General features: G+C 57.6%; 1 protein-coding gene across 3 annotated transcripts; it reads right to left on the bottom strand.

Annotated features, from left to right (window-relative positions):
- Positions 1–347: 347 nt before the first annotated feature.
- On the bottom strand, positions 348–21,707 carry NAXD (NAD(P)HX dehydratase). Of its 3 annotated transcripts, XR_009400094.1 has the most exons (11): positions 21,499–21,618; positions 17,379–17,529; positions 14,197–14,242; positions 13,290–13,378; positions 10,998–11,106; positions 4,837–4,887; positions 4,651–4,755; positions 3,849–3,969; positions 2,646–2,766; positions 806–1,805; positions 348–627 (listed from the first exon to the last, which is right to left on the bottom strand). XR_009400094.1 is itself a non-coding variant. In XM_059378341.1 (10 exons), exons 1-10 carry the CDS (start codon positions 21,668–21,670, stop codon positions 1,655–1,657), a joined length of 990 nt encoding a protein of 329 aa, XP_059234324.1. In that variant the 5' UTR covers positions 21,671–21,707; the 3' UTR covers positions 348–1,654. The 3 variants fall into 3 exon arrangements, 2 of the variants coding, with proteins under 2 accessions (XP_059234324.1, XP_059234323.1); XM_059378341.1 differs by lacking the exon at positions 21,499–21,618 and adding an exon at positions 21,625–21,707 and having other exon boundaries at positions 348–1,805; XM_059378340.1 differs by having other exon boundaries at positions 348–1,805.
- Positions 21,708–22,365: the final 658 nt, after the last annotated feature.

The following is a 22,365-nucleotide window of genomic DNA, read 5'->3' as shown; positions in this document are numbered from 1 at the left end:
GCCTCTCCATCTACTTGTGATTTCTCTCTGTCAAATAAATAAAATCTTTAAAAAAAAAAAAAAAAAAAAAAAAAAAAACAGCCGCTGGGCCTTGGATATACTCCTCACTCGCACTGGAACAAGAGAATTTGTATTAACTCAGAGTAAAATCAAAAACGGTTCCGTGACGTGTGCACTTGATCTTCTGTGGAACTAAGAGCACTGCACATTCGCAAGGTGGAGAGGCACAGGTGAAAACCATGAAGTGACAAGTTTTCCCACGTTTGTCCCCCTGCTGACCGTGTCCTCGCTCAGGAAAGCTGGCAAGTGGGACAGAGCTCAGTCAGAAAACAATACAAGACTCGATGTTGAGATAAACCAAATTTGCCTTTTAATAGCTACCAGGATTTAGATACAACTGCCCACGGTGACGCTTCTCAACGACATGTGAAAGAGGCGCGGTGCACGGTTTTTAAGAAATCTGGTTTTGGGGCGCCTGGGTGGCTCAGTGGGTTAAAGCCTCTGCCTTCGGCTCAGGTCATGATCTTGGAGTCCTGGGATCGAACCCCGCATCGGGCTCTCTGCTCAGCAGGGAGCCTGCTTCCTCCTCTCTCTCTGCCTGCATCTCTGCCTATTTGTAATCTTTGTCTGTCAAATAAATAAATAAAATCTTTAAAAAAAAAAAAAGAAAGAAAGAAATCTGGTTTTAAAGTAGAATTGGTCTGGGGCGAGGGGACTGAATCCCAGAGCATCCGCGAAGCGGGACAAAGGATCCACACGGCCCCGTCCTGGCAGAAAGCATGGAGAAGCCTACGGAAGTACTCACGTGCGCAGGACCCAAGCCCACGGGGAGCCGCAGAGAAAACCGCGTGTCCAAAGCACCATCCAGAAGCCAGCCAGAGGCTCACAAGGCACCTCGCAGAGCGCGCTTCTTTCACAGATTCTGCTCCTGAGGACACATCCACTTCCGATGACCATGTTCAGTCCCCCCACCTGGGGCCTCCTGGGACCAGTACTGGCCCACGTGTGGCCACGCCCTCCGAGTGTCCAGCTTTGTCCTGCCTCCCCAAGAGAGCACATGGCTGGGCCACATCCCAAGGGTCCCCCAGAGACTGCCTCCCGCCAGCAGACTCGAGCGCACACGGAGGAGCAGGCAGAGCCCTGCCCTCATGCTCGGGGCTCGGTGTCCTGTGTCCTCCAGAAACCGGTCACTGGTTGTTATGAAACACTCCCATTAAGCACAGTCGATGCAGACGACTTCTGCCCAGACGATTCCAACCGGATCAGTGTCTGAGCAGCGCACGTGAGCACGACCACCAGGGCCACAGTGCTTGGGGACCGCCACCTCAACAGCACTCTCACAGGTACTGAACAGGATCGACAGGACCTGTGAGGGCACCCACCGCGGGGATGTCGTCGCGTGGACGCAAGGCACGTGGGTAGGGTGAGCCTGAGTTCCTGGAGCACACGCAGAGCTCAGCGGCTCGTCTCCTGCCGAGCAGCTCGGAGGAGTTCAGGAATTCTTGGTCTAGTGTCACCTCTCCAGCTGCACACGCAGCCAAAAATCCACCCCTGGACCACGCGGTCTGCCACCCAAAGGCTGGGACACAGGACGTGGCTTCCTGTGACAAACAGCCTCCCTGTCCGTGGGCAGCTCACTTCCTGGGGCCTCTGCTTAGGTTTCAAAGAGGCTGCGGAACGCGGGCCCGACCTCCGCGATCATGTCGGTGGTGGTGGTGGAGCGGCCGTGCTTCTGGAAGGCCTGCCAGCTGCACTGCCTCGTGAGCGAGCATGCACCCATGGCGGCCAGGAGGAGAGGGCTGGACCTGGAGAGGGACAGCCGTCAGCACACGCTGCACACTCCAGCTTCCCCCCATTTCCTGGGACCCCAAACAGCCCATTTCAAGTCTGCTGTGCCTGGGAGGCAGAAGGCAGCCTCACGACCGGGAAGCAGACATCCCCGCGGCTGGAGAACAGGACAGCACAGTTGCCCCCTGAGGAAAACCGGACCCGCACTGGTCGCGGTTCACTGTGATCCTCAGTGCCAGGAGGACTTGGAAGATCCGAGCATGTGGGTTCCAGCCGCCGTCCCCAGATGCCCCGAGAGCTGTTTTCCACATGGACATGCCCAGGCAGGTGCTCCCCGCCTCCCGGTGTGCCGCCACCCCGTGGCCTCGCAAGGCTTCACCGCTGGCGAGGGGCGGAGGGGACACCCTGCCCCATGATGCGTGTGGAGGACGGGGCCTGTGGAGGACGGGGCCCTGCCTGCCCTCACAGCTCCAACCACAGACGCGGGCCAAGCCTGGATCCCCGAGTTCTGTCTCCTAGAGGAAACTCCCACCTTTCGGGACAGGGGTCAAAGCCAGCTCACCCCTGCCCCGCGGATTTCTCCTCCACTGCTTTGCTTTACAAAGGGTACACATCGCATCCCGGAACAGGGTCTCAAGCTGACACGGACGCCCCGAGCCACTGGCACTGAGGCACAGGGCAGGGCCCCGACCTCACACGGAGCGAGAACAGCCCAGGTGCCCACCCTGGGACCAGCCCTGCCCAGTATCACTTCCACGGGACACTGACGTTTCACGCGGCTCCGCCTTAAACGTACGGGCCACTTACACAGCTCATGCGGTAAAACTCTCGAGAGGACAAGCGAAGGAGTCACATACCCGTTCGTCTTCTCAGGTCCGGCACGCAGCGCCCAGTGCACCAGCACACCCAGGGCGCCCGACAGCAGGTCTCCCTGGCCACCGCACCTGCGGCCGCTGCCCTCCTGCACGCACTCGAGCACTGGGGGAAGGGGACGACACGGCCGTCAGGGGACGAGCTCTCCTGTGCCTGAGGCACCATTTCGACCCGCGGCAGCTCTTCTCTAATGTTCTCAACCTGGCAGCCTGGTGGACAGGAGAACAGACCCGGGCCGGCCCAGAAGCACGTGTGCAGTGTGGGCGGTGAGCAGACTCGGGCCTGCTGGAGAGGATGGGGAGAAGCAGGCAGTACCCGGGGTGCTCAGCCCACTGGACCCCCTCGGGGACACGCGCCACCCTCAGAAGTGCACGGCACGCTAGCGCCCCCCCCCCCCGGCCGCTGATCCATTTATACAGTGTGACCAGCAGGCGCCTCAGAAGCCAGGTGGTCACATCCTCAGGAAGGGTCGCGGTCTAGGGCGCCTCCCAGCAACAAGAACCCCAGAGATTTCTGGCTCCCTCAGAAAACACTCCCTTGGCGTGTCCTGCTTCCTCCCGCTCTCTGGTCAGTAGCACTAAACTCCGTGCTGTTCCAGCAACCGGCGCGCTCCCTGCCTCCCGGTCAGAGCACGGGAGGGGAGGGCCTGAGTGCGGCGCGGGGGGCTCCACCCTCACTGTCCCTGGTGGCGCATCTCAGACACCCCCCAGCTCCCCCTGCTGCTTGCACTGGCCAGCCGGCAGGCCCGAGGGAGAGAACGAGGGGCAGACCGCCACATCCGGCCCCTGGGACCCCCGCCCCCCGGGCACCAGCTCCCGGCGTTCCCCCACTAACCAGCCCTCCTCAGGACAGGAGGGAAAGCAGCTGAAACATCCAGGCGCCGCCTCTAACACCGCAGCGGAGCGGGCCGGGCCCCGGGGTGCCACCTGCTAGCAGGGCCGCAGCCCCACTGCTCAGCTTCCCACGGATCCCCCCAGAACCAGCCGCTGCTCCAGGCGTCAACAAGGATCAACAAGCGTGTCCCTGCCCTTTGCAAGACGGTGAAAAGTAAAACCAACCTCACAGGGAGCCCGTGTGTGGAACACGGGTGAGGTGACCTCAGGGACAGCGTGTGCCGTGACTGGTTTTCCAGGGGCTGTCACGCAGCACTGCCGCACTGAGCGACATGCGTGAACACAGCTACCCACCCTGTTCGCCGTCGGAGATCACGTCCCGCTCCCCTTTCTGGACCACGGTCACATTCCCCAAGGCCCGGCTGAGTCTTCGCACAGCTTCGCGATGATCGCTGCCGTCCCCAGGGTCTCTCAGCTCCAAGGTGGGACAGCACAGACCAGGCCGTGTCAGACACGTGGAAGGAGCCCACCGTCACGGGTAGGTCCTGCCCATCCACCCTGATCCCTAGGACCTCCCCACGCTACACACACACCCCCTCCTCCCGGAGCTCTGGCCCCACACGTGGAGGGGGACGACCCATCCACTAAGGGGAAGGAGGCCCAGGATAAACGGCCAGCACGTCCCGGGGAGACGCACAAACACCGCTCAGCGCCCTTCCCCTGCCACGGCTGGAACCTCCCGGGTCTGCAGAGGGGACAACTGTGAATAACCAGGCACTAGCATCTGTGGGACGCTTACTTTGTGAGAACTCCGAGGTTTACATCTGTCATCTGGTTTCATCCTCAAGCCTATGCAACGATGCTCAGCAGCCCCGTTTCATGGGCGAAGCAACACGGGACAGAGACCGAGTGCGCTGCCTAGAGCCCCACCCCGCCTCTCAGCCCGTCACAGACGTACTAGTGAGAAGACGCCCCATCATTCCATGCACCACCAAGAGAGAAGGGCACTGTCACATGTGGGGACATGCCCTGACTCGCTGGCCATCCGCAAGTCTGTCCCGCAAAGGGCGGGGGGGGGCAGAAGCACCAAGCCGTCCCGCACCCGCCTCAGGACGGGCAGGTCCTGCGCCCCATCTTCTGGGTGGTGAGCACTCACCACGGCTTCAGAGAGTCTGCCGAATTCCACGTGGTTAGGAGTGAGAACCGCCTTCCGGTAGCCCTGGATGAGGGCCGGGTGCCGAGCGATCAGCCACAGCCCGTCCTGCAGGCAAGGACAGGGACGTAGGGCACAGCCTCAGGGGCCTGGCTGGGAGGAGGGGCAGGAGAGGAGAGTCACACTCACTGCATCGATGACAACGGGGATGTCCCTGGCCTTGGATGCTTCCAAGATGCCCTGCAAGGAAAGAATGAGATAGTGAGCAACATCGACCAAGTCGCCCGAGCAAGCAGTTCACTGAGGAACTACAACATGAGGACACCTGCAAACACACAGAAAACGGAAGTGCAGACAGGACGCAGAAGACCCAGAGGAGCAGAGAGCAGCCCCCGTAAGGCAGGGGCTCTGGGAACTCTGGAAACAGGAGTCTGTGGGAAGCCCAATCCCCAGCGCTGGGCCAGGAGAGCCCATGGAGGCAGACCCCAAGCTAGAGGCTCCAAGTTCCCACCGACACTCATCCCCAGGGCTCCCAGAAGAACAACCCAAAGTCTTCAGAATTCTTCCAAATCATGAGCTTCTATGCATTTTTTCTAACACTCTGTGTTTTAAAATAAGTGACCATGATAATAAAAGTGAATCACCTCTCCGAAAAAGTTACACTAAAAATCTCAGAGATTAAATAATAATAAAATAAAACCTCAGAGGTTTTTGACTGCATTATGTATCTATCTGCGATCACCATACACACGGTCGCTTACTATGAACCAGTATTTTGCGACGAGATGACACATCGCAACAGCACGTAACCACCATCTCCCCTGAAACACACACTTGAGGATAGAAAACATGGAGAAGAACGAAGCAAGAGCCCCCCTCCAGGATGACTGGTGTCCTCACTGGAGGAGGAGACCAGCACACGGACACAGCAACAACCGGGTGAGGACACAGCGGGCAGGCAGCTGGACGTCTACCAGCCAAGGACAGAGCCCTCAGAAAAAACCAAACCTGTTGACACTTTGCTCAGGGACGCCCTCCAGGACTGGGAGGACACCGAGGTCTGCTATTTAAGCCCCTGGCTGCGGTGTTCTGCTGTGGCCACCGTGTCTGGTGGAGCCTCCGTCACTTCCACTGCCAACAGCATGAACTCCCTAGCAAGCACCTTCTGACCCCCGAGGAGAACAGGAGAGGAACCAGCAAGTAAATACCGGGCGAGAGATGGCCGCTCTGACAGCCACAAGTCCTCGTGTCCAAGAAGTGCTGACTCTTTGTGAGACAGCTTTGACTCGGACTCCAAGGGAAAGGAGTCTGCAGATGGCGGCCGAGCATCTGGGACATCACTAGGACGTCACCAGGACACAACTCCGGGTCCTGGGGAAGCTGCTGGGACTGAAAGACACGGGATCAGAGACCAAAATACTCAGAGTTGTGTGAAATTGAGCGAAGTCTCTTCACTTCTCTGAAACTCTGCTTGCCTGTCTATAAAATGAGGATCATTTTAATTAATACTTTAATACTTTTTTTTTTAAAGATTTTACTTGTCAGAGAAAAAGAAAGTGAGAGAGAGCGCGCACAAGCAGGCAGAGGGAGAAGCAGCTCCCAGGACAGGTGACTTGAACCCAGAACCCTGGGATCATGAGCTGAGCTGAAGGCAGAGGCCTAATCCACTCGCATCCCTCAGATAATCCTCTGCATTTGTATGAGGATGAGAAATACCAACTCGAGATCTACCCAGTTCCTGGCAAGGGAGCTGGCCGTGCGTAACGGGCAGCCGCATGGAGGCCACCGAGGGCCTCGCCACGGCTCCATCCACCACTTAGTAAGCAACCTCCCCTAAGGGTGGACGGCAAAGGAGGGAAGGAGCCACACACCCACCCATCAGACGAGGCTGGGTGGTCCAACCAGAAGCTCTCCACGTGGGACATGGCCCCCGGGGGGCAGCAGGAGAGCAAGGGTGGCCCCCGGCAAGGGCAGCCCTTTAGCGTGAGACGGAGCTGCAGCAGCCCACGCCACGGCCATGCAGCTCCTAGACATCTGTCTTCAAGGACAAACAGCCCCATGTGCGGGAGTGTCTGAGACCTCACTAACAGATTAAGAAAGCTGCAAACCACCCACGTGAGCCAGTTAAATACAGTGTATCATGATGTAACTAACAAATGTAACGAGGAACATGTCCACAGTTCTATCAGGGAAAAGCCACCAGGACGTACCTTCAAGAGCAAGCCACCAAGGAGCACAAAAAGCGCAAGGGGAGCTCATAGAGCCCGCGTCCTGGGTCCGGAGACTCCAGCTCAAACCAGCACGCACCGCGTGAGACTGGGCACCGCTCAGCGGCTGCCTGCGCCCCAGCCCGCTACACAAGCACATTCCCCGCCGCCTCTGCTGAGCCCCAAACGCCTGTGGAAACACACAGGACACGCAGCAGCCGAAATGCTCTTGAAATGAACAAGGCTGGCGGGATCCCACAGCCACCGCCATCAGGACTGCGTGTCACAGCACAAGCACAGCCATAGAAATCCGTAAACTGACGACAGCCCCGAAGTACACCCTGCATTTCTGTCCACAGGACCTTCCACAGGGAGGCCCAGACGCGCAGAGTGGTGCGGGAATGGATTAGCCGCTCCTTTCGCCACACATAAAAATTTACTCAAAATGGGGCGCCTGGGTGGCTCAGTGGGTTAAGCCGCTGCCTTCGGCTCAGGTCATGATCTCAGGGTCCTGGGATCGAGTCCCACATCGGGCTCTCTGCTCAGCAGGGAGCCTGCTTCTCTCTCTATCTCTGCCTGCCTCTCCGACTACTTGTGATTTCTCTCTGTCAAATAAATAAATAAAATCTTTAAAAAAAAAAAAAAATTTACTCAAAATGGACCACAGACCTATGTGTAAAAGCTAAAACAATAAAGCTCTTAGAAGAAAATACAGGACTTAAGCAGAATTAAAAACTCGTGCTTTAAAAAAAAAAGTGCGGGGACGCCTGAGTGGCTCAGTTGGTTGGGCAGCTGCCTTCGGCTCGGGTCGTGATCCCAGCGGCCTGGGATCGAGTCCCACATCGGGCTCCTTGCTCCGCGGGGAGCCTGCTTCTCCCTCTGACTCTGCCTGCCACTCTGTCTGCCTGTGCTCGCTCTCGCTCGCTCTCTCTGACAAATAAATAAATAAAATCTTAAAAAAAAAAAAAAAAGCGCGGCAAGCAGGAGTTCCTCCACATGCGAAGCTGGGTTATCACAAAAGTCCACACATGAAGCTTGAGAGGGCGCTGCTCGCAACAGCCCAGAGCGGAGGCCACCCCATTTGGCCGGCACGCGACGGAGAAACAGAGTGCGGTCGGTCCACACCAGGTACGCAACCGCAGGGAGAGAGCGGAGCGCCGACCCGCACCGCGATGCTGCCGTGTGAATGCAGCTGGGCCGGAGCGCCGCATACTCTAAGACCCCGCTGCCCCGGAGGATCTGGAATCGGTGGAGGAGAGGCTGCCAGGAGCTGGGGAGCTTGAGAGGAAAAGAGAACAGTTGCTAGATGTGGGGTTTCTTTTGGGATGATGAGAATGTTCTAGAACTGGTCATGGGAGTGGCTGCGCAACTGCGAATGTACTTAGAAACCACAGAACTGGGCGCTTTAAATGCATCAACTTAACTAAACCTGAAGCTAAGAACTCAGCCACCTCAGGGGCCTAAGTTACTTTCTCCAAGATTCAATTTCTTCATCAGAAAAGGGAGGATAATGGGGCACCTGGGTGGCTCAGTCAGTTAAGCATCTGCCTTTGGCTCAGATCATGATCTTGGGGTCCTGGGATCGAGCAACCACAGAACTGGGCGCTTTAAATGCATCAACTTAACTAAACCTGAAGCTAAGAACTCGGCCACCGCAAGGGCCTAAGTTAATTTCTCCAAGATTCAATTTCTTCATCAGAAAAAGGAAGATAATGGGGCACCTGGGTGGCTCAGTCAGTTAAGCATCTGCCTTTGGCTCAGATCATGATCTTGGGGTCCTGGGATCGAGCCCCACCTCTGACTCCCTGCTCCGCAAGGAGCCTGCTTCTCTCTCCCCCAGTCCCCCCTGCTTATTCTGTCAAATAAATAAAATCTTTTAAAAAAGATGAGAATAAAGAGAGAAATCCACCTAATATGGCTGTTTTCAGGATTGCACCAGACAATGAACTCGTTTTAGGAACATCTAGGAAGTGTCTGCTATGGAGGAGGCGGGGAGCGGGACTCAGAGCCTCTGGGCTCCCTCCCCTGTGGAATGGGGGGACCGCCAGCCCCGACGGGCTTGTGCGGGAACCGAGTGCAGCGATGGGAAGCGCGCGGCAGATGCACCCAGCGTGAGTGTACGAGTCACAGACTGTACCCGGTAGGACACGAGGAGGAAGCCCACAATCAGGGAAGTGCACAGCCCGTCTCAGGTCGCCTAGCCCACGCCGGGTATGGCCCTCACACGCGTATTTGTACGAAGGAAGCAAAATACTGATAAGGAAAAACCTAAGCACATTTTCTGAGCACATCTGGTAAAATCTAAGCACATTTCCCCGCTCGTTTAAACTGCTGTTTCAAAAATAAGCTCTGCGTGTCCCATCAGAGATCGTGACTTCTCCCTGCACGGGAAATCCTCCACTGAGGGACGAAGTGGCCAAACCCAGGGCACCCAGGGACGCATGCTGGGGCGCTGACACCGGCAGCAACTCGGAGGGGACCGACGCGCCAGGGGGTCAGGTGGGCCAGCACAGGCTCGGGGCCTGCCGCTCACCAGGCAACACCAGGAGCCTCTCCATTTGCCGTTTTGTTCAGAGACACCTGGACAAGTGGCTTCCTGAAGCCAATGGCGGTGAGACCGCGTGGAGGCCGCTCGAGCTGCCATGACACATGCCACAGGCTGGGTGGCTTAGAAACAACAGGAACGCACTGCTCACGGTTCTGGAAGCTTCAAGTCCAAGATTATGGGTGCCACGGAAGATTCCCTAGGGGTCACAGACCAGTCGCCAGGTCCTCACCTGGTGGGAGAGGGAGGGAGCTCTGGGGCCCCCGCTACAAGGGCCTGAGTCCCTCCAGGAAGCTGCCCCGCCCTCACGGCCCAATCACGCCCCTGCAGAAGCCTCACCTTGGGGGTCAGGCTCCCAACACACGAACGTGCGGACACACGCACTCGGGCCGCAGCGTGGTCACCGACAGCCTCGCGAACGGCTCTGGCAGGCCGCAGCTGCCGGAACTTCAAGGCTGCTCACGCGGACGTCAAGCCCGTCTACACCAACTGCACGCGATGTCTCCCAAGTATGTGAGCGAGAGCCACCGCCATGACTTGAGCAGCAAGTTCAATGAGCACGAGAGGATGAGGACAAAGACGCCAGAGAGTGTCATGACTAAGCAGGGCCAGAGGTTACTGGCCAAGTCACAAAAGGTCACAAAGCCCATCATCCCGAGGGTCATCCCCAGCCTGGCAGGAGCCGTCACCTGCCTCTCTTCCCGGAAACAGACCACCTCGGGGAGAGACCGTCACAGTCCGCCACCTGTGCAAAGTGCCATCATCCCCGGGCGTGAGTGCGCAGCAGACCCGCAGCCTCCACACGGGCTGCCCCACTCAGGTGACCGCTCCCCTCACGCGGCCCTAAGGCTCTTACGCTCCTCAGCTAGGATCCGCTCCTACTTTTCAGCAAGTGGTCGAGACCCACAATGCTGCCCGGCTTGTGCCGTGCGCTGTGCTGACTCCGAACTAGGAGCGCTCAGAGGCCTGGTGTTGGTGGCGTGTCACCGAGAGCCACGCTCAACCGGATGGAACTGGCTCTCAGACTATTCCGTCCCAAATGAACTGCTGGTACCCTCACAGCGCTCTTCCCTCAGCTCTCTGTGAAGGCTGAGCAGCTGTGCCTCCAGGCCCTGCGCACCAGGCAGTCCCGGGGACGCCCCCGGGGCAGTAGCACAAGCTAATGCCCTAAGGGGACTCATTCCATCTGGGCCGGCCGGTTTTAGGCTCTTTCCTCTCTGCCTAGTGTGTCCTCTGCCCCAAACCATCTTAATTAGTCCATCAAGAGGAACCGGAACGCTAAACATCACAAACTCCAAGAAAATGCTTCTTTTCAGACTTCACGAGCCGAGTCTACGAGGACAGACACGTTCAATAATTTTCTACACTTGGGGCGCCGGGGTGGCTCAGGCAGTTAAGCGTCTGCCTTCAACTCAGGTCATGATCCCAGGATCCTGGGATCAAGCCCCACATTGGGCTCCCTGCTCAGCGGGGAGCCTGCTTCTCTCTCTCCCTTGGCCGGCTGCTGCCCCTACTTGACCTCTCTCTCTGCCAAATAAATAAATGAAATCTTTAAAATAGTAATAATAATAATAATAATAATAATTTTCTACACTTACCTTAACATTTTCAAGAAGCGTATCATCCCGACCCAGGCCGGGCCCCACGACCAGGGCGTGCAGCCGCGGCAGCCACTCCTCCACGTCGCGAACGGCGCTGGGGCTGTCACTGCGGCGAGAGGAGGAGGCCGGAGCAGTTTAGTACAACTCGCACTCACCGGCCTACCTTACTAGGGAGACTACACATTCTTCTGCATTTCCCTGGTTCCTTCTCCTGCTGCAGGACCCAGGCCAGGACCGCGGTCTGCATCCAGCCCCCACACGCCCCCGTCATCTCTGTAGATGAGCTCACCCTTTCATACCCAGACGCAGGAATGCAGCTTTCAGCATCTACAGGAAGCCACACCGAGACATTCTGGCTACTTTCAAAACTGCCTTTGCCTTCCAGACTGAACCGGTTTGTTTCCATCACACAGGCATACTTTATGCACTCACAGGGGCACCGGGGGACCCTGTCACTTAGAACAGGAACCGACGGCTGTGCGGGACCGTGTCACTTCGCCACGCCACCTGCTCGCTCATCTCGCTCCTCTGACTGTTAGAACCCACCTTGTAAGGCTCTGCCCCCAGCAAGCCCACCGCGGCGGGATCCAAGCCCCCGCGCTCAGTCTCTGCGTCTGACTGCAGAGACACGGGCCCTTCCAGAAGACTGCCAAAAGTTCTCCTCAACACCCCTCCTCCCCGCTCCTGCCCCCGCTCGGCTCCCAGCTGTGGGGCGCCGGGCTGCCCCTGCTGACTGCACTGCTGCGCAGCCCCCACTCTCGTCCCGCACCTCACAGCCATGCCGCCTGGATGTGCTACAGGCAGCTGCAAACACACCCAAAGCCAGCTCCACAGCCGCCCCACCACACCCGCCCCCCCAGACCACTCCCCTTGTCGAGTCACAACTAGCTCCGACCAACCCAGAGTGGCCTCCATGACTCTGTCTTTTCCCTCTACCCGATACCCCACCTGTCAGCGGATCCTGGGGCTGCACTTCCAAATGGCACCCCTCTCCTGCCCCGTCACTCACCCTCACCAGGACGCTCCCAACTCCCTCCTCTGGCAACTGCTGTGTCCACCCTGGGCCCCAAAAGCGCATTCTCAACAGCATCCAGGTAAGGCTTTTAAAATGCACACTGGGGACACCTGGGTGGCTCAGTTGGTTAAGCAGCTGCCTTCGGCTCAGGTCATGATCCCAGCGTCCTGGGATCAAGTCCCACATCGGGCTCCTCGCTCGGCAGGGAACCTGCTTCTCCCTCTGCCTCTGCCTGCCTCTTGGCCTACTTGTGATCTCTCTTTCTCTCCGACAAATAAATAAATAAAATCTTTAAAATGCACACTGGATCCTGTCACCTCCCTCCCAATGCAAGGCTCTAGCAGCCTCCTCCCCCCTCCTCCTCACTTATGTGAAAGCCAAAACCCAGAGGATGACCCCCATGACTGCACAGCTTGGCTTTGAACCTCTCCAGTCCCCCACCCGATCCTGAAGCCCTTGGCTTGACCTGAGACGCCAGTCCTGCCCCACGTCTGCAGGTCCCTACCTGAGTGACACACTCTGGGCCCCTGCCCACCATCACCCCCCTGAGAAACACACATGGGCCACGAGCATGCACATGTGACACATGGCCCACGTGCTGCCCGCACGGCAGGCCTTTCCTCTCCCCGGCCTGCCCGCCACGTGGTCCTCACCACCCTCTAACACCCTGTTCTCTTGCGTGTCCATCTCCGGAGCTGTGCGGCCCGATAGGGCAGCCACCAGCCCCATGTGGCTGTTTTAACTCGGTTTATGAGAAAACAGCTTCTGTGTCCCGCCGGCCCCATGTCAGGTGCTCAGCAGCCACAGATCTGGACAGCACCAAGAACATTTTCCCCACTGCAGAAAGCTCTAGAACACAGGGCCGCCCTAGAAAGGGGGCTGCATGGGAGATGTTTTGTCTGCTTGGTTCAATGCTGTCCCCAGGGTAGCAGAAGTGTCTGCTGAATGTGGGAAGGCCCCACGCCTGCCTGACAGGCCCCTCATGACTGTTGTGGGCAGCACAGCCGCAGGCAAGGTCCAGACCTCTCCTAGGAAGCTGCGGCCATTTCTGGTGCGCCCCAGGGGCCCAGACCTCATCCCACACTTAAAAGCACGGCTGCTACTCTCCTGGCCACAGACCGTGGGCTCCGTACTGCTTTCTCCTCTCCTCTGACAGCACCCACCTTTCACCCCCCGGTACGGCAGCCGCTCCACGGAGGCCCTTAGCGCCAAGAGAAGGCCCCGTGGCCGAGGAGCACGGCTGCGAGTGAGCACCCCCGAGCGGCCACACTCACAGAACCGGGTGAACGATCAGCTCCGGGCTGTACGACTTGATCACCGGCGCGGCCTCCCGGGTGCAGAACACGTGGGACAGATCTGCGCCCTGAGGAATGAGGACAAGAGGCGGACTCAGAGCGGGGCGCATGCAACAGACGGGGAGGCGGCCTCACCGCAGCTGCCCAGGGCCCTTACTCCATAGCCAGGCGGCTCAGACGAGGAAGGAAGCTAAAAAAAGGGCTGGAAAGCAAGCAGACTTTTGCTGCCACCCAACAGGCAGGTCACCAGAGACCAGCTCAGGCTGTGTCACCCAAGGGCCCCCAGGAGCATGTTTCATGGCAACTGTGCCAACTGGGCCACCAGGACTTGATCGAAGACCTGGGAAACCGCCAAGTCGCACAGACGCCGACTGCCTTCATGAGGACTGAAGTGGCGTTCTAGGATCAAGGTGGTCAAAGACAATTCTAGTAAAACTTCGGTCAAACAAATTCCAGTTCTGGGGCATCTCAGTGAGTTAAGCGGCCGCATTCAGCTCGGATCGGGATCCCAGGGTCCTGGGATGGAGACCCTTGTCGGACTCCCTGCTCAGCGGGAAGCCTGCCTCTCCCTCTGCCCCTCCCCTGCTCATACTCTTTCCCTAATAAATGAAATCTTAAAAAAAAAAAAAAAATTCCGGGGATGCCTGGGTGATTCAGAGGGTTAAGCGTCTGCCTTTGGCTCAGGTCAGGATCCCAAGGTCCTGGGCACAGCCCCGCCCCGGCTCCCTGCTCAGCGGGGAGCCTGCTTCTCCCTCTTACTACCCCCCCACCCCCCTTCGTGGTCTCTCTCTCTCACACACTCGCTCTCTCAAATAAATGAAGTCTTTAATTACAGTAATAAGGAATCCAACAGCTGACTAGAGTGAGAAGCTGTAAGCAGACCTACCACTTTGAGAGCCGAGATGGCAGCGAAGTAGGGCGCTCCAGTGTACCTGAAAAGGCAGAGCGGACAGTCAGCATCCTCCGAGAAGGCCGTCAGCACAGCGGTTTAGTGCGAGGTTATAAAGACGGGGATCACAGAGCACAGGGCCCAGCACCTCGTAGCACGGGAGCCCCGCGAAGCCTGAGATCCCGACCTGCGCGGAGATCAGGAGTCCGCCGCTCAACCGACGAAGGCACCAGGTGGCTGTCACATCAGACCTCGGTGCCGCGTCAGGACGCCGGCGCTCCTGGCACTGTGCTCAGCCTGGAGGCTCGAGGAGGCCGTGAGAGCTCACCGACGGCGCCAAGAACAGCAGCACCCAGCCAGGCCCCGAGACTAGCCCTCTCCCTCCGGCTTCCATCCCACCATTCCCGAATGCTCTTATTTTTAACACGGCCTCAGGCAAGGAAGAGGGGGCGATCAGCACGTGCGGCAACATTTAAGATGTCTGCGCGGCTCCAGTATCAATTCTGGGAATCGATCCCCGGGAGTTAACCAGATGCACACACAGTTGGAAAACGTACAGATGTCTACAGCCATGCTGCTCATTTGGGGAAAAGAACAGAGGTGACCCGATCGCCTATCAACAGGGACAGTAAATAACTTGCGTCTTTACAAGGAACACCACTCACCAAGAATCGGTCTCTAGGAAGCAACAAGGAATGACTGATGCCAGGACCCCCCATGAAGTGAAAAGGTCACACCACCAAACAGCAAGCAGAGAGAATGCAGAGCCCTGATGCCTGCTTTCTGTTTCGGAAAACAAGTATCTGATGTAAGCTGTGAGTGCGAAAGCGTCCACTTCGAGCACCGCCGCCTCAAACGCTCCACCAGCCCAGGACTAGGCAGAGAGCCAGGCCACCCCCGCCCACCAAGGCCAGTTTGTTTCAAAGATCTTGGCTGATTTCATAACTGACCACTTGGACCACTCGTATTCTCTTCTGGTGATCTGAATCCCCGCGTCCATGCTATATGTCCCCCACTAAAGAGTGAGCCTTGACACCCCGCCCCTCACCCGCCCACCTGCTCTGTCCACCCACGGCCTCGCTGTGTGGACCCAGGGCTGTGTCACGTTCAGATCTTGTAGGTAACACATCTTTATTTTTCCAGAGTTTCCTGATAGCTGTTACTTCAGGGCATCCTGTCTGTGATCACAGCAAGAACCACGGGGGCAGCTCCAACTCCAGCACCGGACACTGACAGGCTAAGACCCGCAAAGAAGTGACAACACGGTCCCAGTTTTGTAAAAAATAGTTCCATACACAGAAGAGTCTGGAAGGCTAATCATGTGCCCATGCTGTATTACTACACAGGTACTATCAAGTCTTCACTTCCCACATTTCTGCGGTGTTTGAATTTTTACAAGCAGATTAAACCTTTATAATTGGAGTAAAAACGATCCTACTTTAAAGGTTAGTTCCTAAAGCTAATGGACATTTCTTAAGTTACATAATTACCCCTAGCATGCTACCCTACAGACTTATCTGAAAAAGAAAACCTCACAGCCAGTTCTTCCCATGTAAACATCCCAAAATACAAGGCAGGAGAGGGAGGGGACATGAGAAATAAGACCCCTGTCCCCTCAATTCTCTCAAGGGCCCACAGGCCCGGTGGAGGCCGCATGCTGGCCTCCATCCCAGAAGCTGGAGGAGGCGGCCTTTAACTGGGGACCTAAAGGAAGAAAAGCATCTTAGAGCTAATGATCCAAGAGTCCAAAATGCAGCAGGAGAAAGAAACAGAGGAGAAACGAGAACCAATAATAGAGGAGCATTTCCCTCATCCAAAGGGACCACGTCTACAGACGTAAGGGCTCGCCAAGTCTCAAATCAGATTAGTGAAAGAAGACATACCGGGACACATTCGGAGGAAACTGAAGACTTCGAAAGAAAATCTCACAAACATCCAAGCAAGAACAAGATACGAATTAAGACAATCTTCTTTTTTGTGGTGCAAAATACAGGCTAGAGTACAATGTGATCACACGCACAGTTTACCAAAAAGATCACGCGGAGACTCCCCAGCTCAGGCAAGGCACAACACAGCCCACCCACCACAGCAAGGCACAGCCAGTGTGCAAACTCCACAGGGTCCCCTGTCAAAGAAAATGCCAGAAGAGGCCAAGGACTCCCACCCCAAGAGCAGACCACTGGGCCAGGCAGGAAACCGGCAGCAGCGCACAAAGTTCCGTGCAGTACTAGGGGTTGCGCTAGGAATTCCCTAGGAGCTCTTTGTCAGCATTAACTCTCTCCCGAGTGGCATGTATGATTCATCATGGTAGTTAGAAAAGACAACCCCTAGCTCAATGTGAAACCGTAAGAGAATTTCCAAATTAATAAAAGCAAAAACCTAGCAAAAATAAGGAAAAAATGGACACATAATGTAAAATGAAGAGAAAACGTAACAAGCCTTAGAAAGTGCCTCAGGTAGACTAAAGTGAACAAGCAGACCGCTTTGTCAGAGCAGGTACGGTCGGTCACACGGGGTCAGGAAACAAATCAAGCTACATATTATTTATAAAACACCTAACTACGTGATAAACCGCTGAAAATACACAGCCAGGCAGACAGCACATCGATACGAACAGAGAGTAAGCAGGGGCAGAAATGGTAACCAAGGTCAGATTTAAGCCAAAGGCAAAGGTATCATTTATAAACAAGGACAGGTTATAAAATTTTACGTGCAAACAACACAGCAGCAAAATCCACAGAACTAGAAAGCAAGCCTTGAAAACAGGCTAGGATCTGTCAAATTTCCTTAGTGACTTCCAAGAACATCTTCAAAATGACAAAGTAAACCAAACACGTACTAATCTTCTCCAGATTACAAAGAAGCACGTGTTTGTGGTACGCAGCCTGGTCAATACGGGAACGTGTAAGACAAGAAAGCCCGCCCCAGCCCCACCATGGGCGCAGCTCCACAGCGACGTGCCGGTGACAGCTCATGCAGGCCCCTCACTGTTCTCTCCTACGCGGGCACAAAGTTCATCCCCGGAAAAAACCGGGGGTCAGAACATCAGACTACACCGACAAATGACTGCTGGGGTCCAGCCAGACGGACAGACGGACAGACGGACAAACGACTGACACGCGGGCAGAAAGCCAGACAACAGAGACTGCGTAACCGCGACCATCTTCCGAGTCACTTACTCTTGGCAGCCCCCGACGACGCCTATTCTTCCATCTTGGCCTTTGTGCTTCTGGGAAGTCAGAGGAGGTATAATATTTCTCACCAACTGCAACTTATTTTCCATATCCATTATCGAATGTGCTTTATGCAGTGAAAATGCTCTTTGTAAAACTGAAAAACATGAAAATGGAATCATTCAGAAAAATATCAGCATGCATAGCAAAGAGACTGAAATAAGACAGCCTACTAACCAAAACACCCCAAAGTCGACTGAACACGAATGCTATAGATTTTTATTCAACGGTTTCATTATTTTTAGTTTTTTTTTTTTTATTTGACAGAGATCACAAATAAGCAGAAGCAGCAGAGGGGGTGTGCGAAGCAGACTCCCTGCTGAGCAGAGAGCCCAACGCGGGGGCTCGATCCCAGGACCCTGAGATCATGACCTGAGCCGAAGGCAGAGGCTTGACCCACTGAGCCACCCAAGTGCCCCCACTGTTTTATTTCTGTAAGCAAATGACCCTTAGAAATTACAACACAGCACTAACACTATCTGGACGTACCAACTTTTGTTTTTGAAACGTACCGGGCATTTCTGAAGTCCAGGTAACCTTTTAGAAAGCGTCTTAATGCATTACGACCTAAGAAACTACGCACACCCACACGTCAATCTTCCACTAAGCTTATCCAGTCTCTTCTCTCAAGCTGGAAGAGCAAACCTCCCATTCGCCCCTTCCGCTGCCACAGTCCTACTCCCAACCATCCAGTCACGTCGCGGACACGCCATTAGATACTCATTCAACAACCCAGAAATGGTGTTCTAAATAGAGAACACAGCTTACACTGGGTTCAGAGTAGCATCTTAAAACAGTAAGACAATTTCGAATGGTTTATAAACAGCTAGATCTTAATTGCCTTTCTAGAAAAACTTCCCGCATATTTGCCTTGGTACTTAACCCAGCTCAGCTGTGAGAGAAATGCCACATTCTGTAGCATGTTGTGTACTCGAGGTCTGAAATAATAAAGCACGTGTTTTCCCTAGAATTAAAGGGTCTGTGCAGAGCTACACAACACTCACGAAAGGAAGCCAACAGTCACTTCCTTCCAGTTATCCCAGCAACACAGAAAACCCAGCGGTGTTACAGCTCCCGGGAAGGCCACGAGCTGCCCGGCCCCACAGCCCCGTAAGACACACCGCTTTATGTTTACTAACACTCTTACAGTTTCACTTTTTATTCAATAATCTTATTCAAGTAATTTTCTTTAATGAGTAGCTGTAATGGCCTCCTCAGCAGATGTGCCAGCTGCTGAGACCCCCACATGTGAGAAGTTAATTACCAGGAGTCCACCCCAACACTTTCCACCTCCCAAACCGACACAAGACTAAAACTCAAAACTGAATCCCTACTGGGGGGCACCTGGGTGGCCCAGTGGGTCAAGCCTCTGCCTTTGGCTCAGGTCATGGTCTCAGGGTCCTGGGACTGAGTCCTGCATCAGGCTCTCTGCTCAGCGGGAAGCCTGCTTCCTCCTCTCTCTCTGCCTGCCTCTCCACCTACTTGTGAGCTCTCTCTGTCAAATAAATAAATAAAATCTTTAAAAAACAAAAAAACAGAATCCCTGTAAACCTTTGGCCAAGAAAAGGCACAACTGGGCGTGCTCAGCAGTGGCAACAGCTGGCTGATCCCTCTGCTTCCAATGTCTGCTGGCACGTCCACAGTCCTGCCCAGAGGCAGCGAGCTACCAGAGCAGCCCAGCTCTCTCCTCCTCCCCCTAGTTCACTCCACCTCCTGGGTGCCTGCCCACACCCCCATTCCCAGAGCGCTCACACCATGCACGCCCTGGGAGCCGCAGGAAGGGAACCAGAGCTGTGCCGTCAGAGCCGGTGAGCCAATACTGACTGCTGAAGACCACCCCTGCGGCCCTGCAAACACATGTGCTCCCAGCTTGAACCCATCCTGTGTAACAACACAACTGGTCAGTAGGAGAATGTCAGGATGGCCGCCCCTTCAAATTCCCATCACGACATACAGTTGCTTTTTAAAGTACAGAAACTGGGATGCCTGGGGGCTCAGTTGTTGGGCGTCTGCCTTCGGCTCAGGTCATGATCTCAGGGTCCTGGGATCGAGCCCCGAATCAGGCTCTCTGCTCAGTCGAGGGCCTGCTTCTCCCTCTCCCACGCCGTCTACTTGTGTTCCCTCTCTCACTGTGTCTCTGCCTGCCAAATAAATATATAATATCTTTAAAAATAAAGTAAAGTCTAGAAACTGTAAAAGTGGAATCCAAACAAACCATCAGGCAAGGGGTGTTCTGGGTTCCTCACAATGCTGTGGGTCTATCAGTTCCAGTACTTCTACTCCCCACGTTGTCACACAGAGGATCCCTACGACTGCTACCCTTTGCCGCCGAGGAATGTGACACGGCTCCCACCTCTGGCTTTAGGACAAGTGTTTCTCACCCTTGATCACCTCGGATCTGGCACACAGCAGGACACTCCATACATGTGGGGTGAATTAAAAGCATGGGGGGGGGGCACCTGGGTGGCTCAGTAAAGCCTCTGCCTTCAGCTCAGGTCATGATCTCAGGGTCCTGGGATCGAGTCCCGAAGGCTTTCTGCTCAGCGGGGAGCCTGCTTCCCCCCCCCCTCTCTCCACCTGCCTCTCTGCCTACTTGTGATCTCTGTAAAATAAATAAGTAAAATCTTAAAAAGAAAAAAAAAAAAAAAAGAGCATCCTGGTTTAGTGCCCCGTGTATCCTGTTACAGATCAGGAAACCCGAGCCCACGGAGACAGGCCTGAGGGCGCCTGGGGTAGTAATGGATAAGCCAGACCATTCGACACCATTTGGCCACAATGCCACTTCACAGCAAATCATGATTGTTTAAGCAAACAGTCACCACATCAACCAAAAGACAAGACGACAAGGGTCCAATCCTCCAGAGTAACATCCCTTCCGAAGCACAGCGGTGTCGGGTCTAACCAGAAGCGGGGTGCGAGTAACCGCGCGCGGCTCACCAGCCTGCCCCGCGCACCCGGGGAGAGCGGAGGCCGGCTCCCTGCCTGCGCCGCCGTCACTCCGTCCCAGCCGGGTCCGGCAGGCGCGCGGACCTGTCCACAGAAACGCCCGTCTCGGCTGAAAACGCCTTCGCCCGAGGCGCCGGAGACTCACCGCGTTCAGTAACTGGTCGTGTCAGGGATTCGGAGTCTGGAGGACCAGGTCAAACCCGACCGACTCGGGTTTGTTCTACGGAAGTGGCGCAGGCAGCTCGGAGGGCTGCGCGGGTTTCCGCAGCCCGCGCGGTCCTGACCCCCACCCCGCGGGACGACCGCGCTCTGGCCGACGCGGAGCCGCCGTCTGCCGGGCCGACGGCAGCCCCACCCCTGCAGGCAGCCCCAGCCCTGCAGCGTCCGCGACGCCCTCAAGCTAGGACGGGAGGGCAGGGCGCCGGAACGCGCCTGTCCTGGGGGACGCTCCGCAGCGCGGCCTCTCGGTGCACCGGGGCGAAGGCCACGAGACCCGCTGACCACAGGCGAGCGCTCAAGACGAAGGGCCCGCCAAGGGCTCGGAACAACTGGGCGCGGAGGCCCCTCTGCCGCCGTGCGGGAGCGGCAGGGGCTGCGGGACGTCGAGCCGGCACGACCCCGCGCGGGAACGGGAGTGCCGCCGCGTGTCACTAGGCCGAGACCGAGGGGCGTCCGGGCCCGGCGGCGGACGGACAGGCCGACCCCGGCGCTCCCCGCCGCGCACCCGCAGCCCAGCCGGGAACGCCCCCGTCCCGGCTCCGCACCGGCCTGGGACCCCTTCCCGGCCGCGCCTCCGCCGCCCGGCGCCGCCGGACGTCCCGCACACACCCCGGGCAGCCGCGGGACGGCCCCGCACGAGGGCCGCGGGGCTCCCGACGCGCCTCCGCACAGCCCGTCCGCTTCCACGGCCACGGCGCCGCGGGGTCCTCGGGGGTCCTCGGGGTCGTGCCCTGCCCCGCGGTTCCGGCGCTGCCAGGCCCTGCCCCCGCGCGGGCGGCTGCGTTGCGGGCCGCCCGCCAAACCGTCCTCGGTCCCCGGCACGACACCCCGCGGCCCGGGCCCCGCGCGCGCCCGGCCCTCCCCGGCGCCTCCGTCCCGCCGAGCGCCCGCGGTCGGGTACCTGCGTCCGGCGACCGCGCGTAGAGCACGAGCGCGGCCGAGAGCAGCGCCACAGCGGCCGCGCCGGCGAGCGGAGCCCCGGGCCCCGCGGGAAGGGCCATGCCCGCGAGGCCGGTATCGCTCTTACCTCGGCGGCGGGCCCCGGCGGCCGCCCAGACGCGACCCACAGCCATCGCCGGACTTCCGGGCTCCCGGCGGCCCCCGCGCCGCCGCCGGAACCAGAGCCCGCGGCGACTTCCGGCTCCCGACGGCCCCCGCGCCGCCGCCGGAACCAGAGCCCGCGGCGACTTCCGGCTCCCGACGGCCCCCGCGCCGCCGCCGGAAGTCGACCCTCTACATCCGGCCTGGCCTCCAGCAGTCGTCGACGGTCCCTGATGATGGCCGAGCCCGTGCCCAGCCCCGGAGGGCCCCAGCGCCGCACCCCTGCGGAGCGGCCGGGAAGCGGGTTCCGGCCGGAGATGCGTCTTAGCGCTGGTGTTTGGGTCTTCCCGTCCTTCGTGTTCGCGGCCGGGCCGTCTGGGCGCACGGGCCGGAGGCTGCTGAGCGCCCCCGGCGTCCGGACCTAAGCCTGTCTCGGCGACGCTCCTCCCCGACGGCGGCTGCGGCGCCTCCCGGTCGGCCCGCGGCCACAGGCCGTGTCACTCCCTCGAGGTCGTGTCGCATGCCGCTGAGGTTCGGTGGCGTGAGGTCCCGAGCCGGCCACCGGGAAGGGGCCCCGGAGACCCCCGGGGGCAGGACGGCGGCTTCACCGGCCCCGGAGACCCCCGGGGGCAGGACGGCGGCTTCACCGGCCCCGGAGACCCCCGGGGGCAGGACGGCGGCTTCACCGGCCCCGGAGACCCCCGGGGGCAGGACGGCGGCTTCACCG

The sequence above is a fragment of the Mustela nigripes genome, chromosome 15 (assembly GCF_022355385.1).
Source record: "Mustela nigripes isolate SB6536 chromosome 15, MUSNIG.SB6536, whole genome shotgun sequence".
Lineage (NCBI taxonomy): Eukaryota > Metazoa > Chordata > Mammalia > Carnivora > Mustelidae > Mustela > Mustela nigripes.
This window is presented reverse-complemented; position numbering and strand designations above follow the sequence as displayed.